At 31.2% G+C, this 2,278-nt stretch overlaps 1 protein-coding gene across 1 annotated transcript; it reads right to left on the reverse strand.

Moving 5' to 3' along the window:
- Nucleotides 1–368: 368 nt before the first annotated feature.
- Nucleotides 369–983, reverse strand: LOC112504866 (floral homeotic protein PMADS 2-like). Its single transcript, XM_025108825.1, has one exon. The coding sequence runs from the start codon at nt 981–983 to the stop codon at nt 369–371; it is 615 nt and encodes a 204-aa protein (XP_024964593.1).
- Between the last annotated feature and the right edge of the window lie 1,295 nt (nt 984–2,278).

Here is a 2,278-nt window from a genome sequence, read left to right on the forward strand (position 1 = left end):
CAAAAAATTTAAAGTTATGATTTTTCACCCCTTAATATTTAAAACAGGATTCAAATCATTATCTCTAATTAACAAAGTTTTAACGGTTAAAAAAACTAATACAAGAATTAACTGCTTACTTAATTAAGCCATAAACCCTCCTCCATGAGCATCCATCAAAAATCCCCAACAACATCATAGATTCATACACATGATCATGATTCACTTGTGAATCTTGCAATACCAACTCCCGACATAAGACTGCATTGCACCACCTGCTGAAGAGCCAATGGGTCGGGTTATCGTAAACCATACCACCCTCAGAAACCAGATAACCAAACCACCTAAGACCATGGTTCATCAAATGCTGGTAAACCACTTGAACTTGATCAAGACTTGGGTACAAAGCCACATGGTGAATAAACGGGAATGGCATTGGCATCTGCACGTTGATGTTTTTCTTCTTGAGTTCGAGCTGGCCTCTCACAATAGTCTCCTCGTTTTCCAATCCGATAGAAAATCTCTCTATTTCCCCTCCGATAAACCATTAAGCTCATCGAACCAAGTTGAGTACTTGGATTCCATGTTTCTTTTCTGGGCCTTGACAAGCTCGTCTTCAATCTTTTTCTTTCGGTCCTGAAAGAAGTCCTTGAGGTCGTAAGTTCTCTTCCTAGCTTCACTTTTTTCACTTTGTAAGAGGCGATCGTATACTTGATTTGATTGGGGTTTTCCGGCCAAATCTCGGGCTGGTTATAGTAGATGATGATAATGGTATCAACATCACAAAGAACCGTGAATTCAATAGCTTTCTTTATGATCCCATGTTTCCTTTTTTGGTAAGTCGTGTTTCGGGTCTTCTCTTTCGTTATGAGTTCTATCCTTAGCTTAATTCGCACGCCAAACTGTAATAGGGTTGGATTCCAGTAAGAATGAAAGTTAAGGTAACCAGGAAGGGATCTCAATTTGTAGATGCACCTAGATAAGATATACACTGAGATGCACATGATCAATCCTCGTATCAAACGTTATTCATGAGTGAGTTTAAGATTAAAAGTAATTAAGGGTCCAGATCCATTCTTATGTTTCTCACTTTAATTGTTTTTAACACAAATTCTTAAAGAGACTATGATCTCCTAATTGATTACAAGACAATATATATATGGTTTGGGTCGATTTGATTTGAGCGAGATTCATGTGAATCGCCTGATTTGTTTCTATCCTTTGAGATTTCAAGATTGACCCTTAGCTTCCCAAATTTCCAGTTTACCCCCTTTGAACTAATTACGCTAAAGTTATCAATTAATAAGTGTATTTTCAAGGATATAATTATTATAATTAAGTACTAGAAGTGTACTCGCGTAATACAACAAGATATATCTCGATTTTAATATTTCGTTTTTATTCCGTCTCTATAGATGTTTTAATACGGTTTTATGTGGTTTTGAGAAAAGAATAACGATTTTATTTTTGAATAAAATATAAATTTGAAGATATCATAAAAATTCGAAAATAAATATATCAATATTAGTATCAAATTAACTATTTAAAAGTTATTGCTTTTGTATAATTTTTGTAATTCAATCTTTTTATTATAATTTAATTTAGATTTAATAACGAAGTATTTTATTTTTGATTTAATAATTTTTTTATAAGAATAATATTAAGTAATATGTTAGAACTCAATGATTATCCTAATTATATTTTAGATTTTTTATATTTAAAATGAAAATGTTTATCTTGTATTTGACGATGTTTATCTGCAGTTAGTTACACGAATTCAAACATGAAGTTTTAATAAGTTGTACTTATGCACAGTTTATTTGTAATCTTGAATTTTAAGTATATGCATTAATAAACAGTACTTCATGCAAAAAAAAATGGTTTTAAGAGTTTTTGTCAAATGCTTTATAATATAGTATAGATAAATCAGTAAGAATATTATAATTTTAATTTCATAGTTTACCACCCCTTGATTGAATAAACTCATATCAAATAACTAGATATGATTGTGTGAAATAAACAAGTTTTATTGCTTTGTCATCTCCCCTGTATCAAAAGCACCCTTCACTCCAACAAAGTTGAGTTTATAGGAAGCCAAAAGTGTTTAAGTATCCTAATAGACCGGTTCATAGGATTTAATTTTATATAAACAAACCTTTGTGTATTATCACAAGGTGTTATAATAAGTTTATAAGACGCTTTTGAGTGTTTTAACAAGTTTTTTAAGACATTTTTTTATTAAAACATCTCTAAGAAGTCTTCTGTACACACATCTTTTTTATAGGACGTTGGATTTATA

This window comes from Cynara cardunculus, unplaced genomic scaffold (genome assembly GCF_001531365.2).
Source record: "Cynara cardunculus var. scolymus isolate 2C unplaced genomic scaffold, CcrdV1 Un_Scaffold_7164, whole genome shotgun sequence".
Lineage (NCBI taxonomy): Eukaryota > Viridiplantae > Streptophyta > Magnoliopsida > Asterales > Asteraceae > Cynara > Cynara cardunculus.

Bases quoted from the DNA above. Each gene is read 5' to 3' on its own strand.
- LOC112504866 (XM_025108825.1), bottom strand. From the start codon at position 983: ATGTGCATCTCAGTGTATATCTTATCTAGGTGCATCTACAAATTGAGA.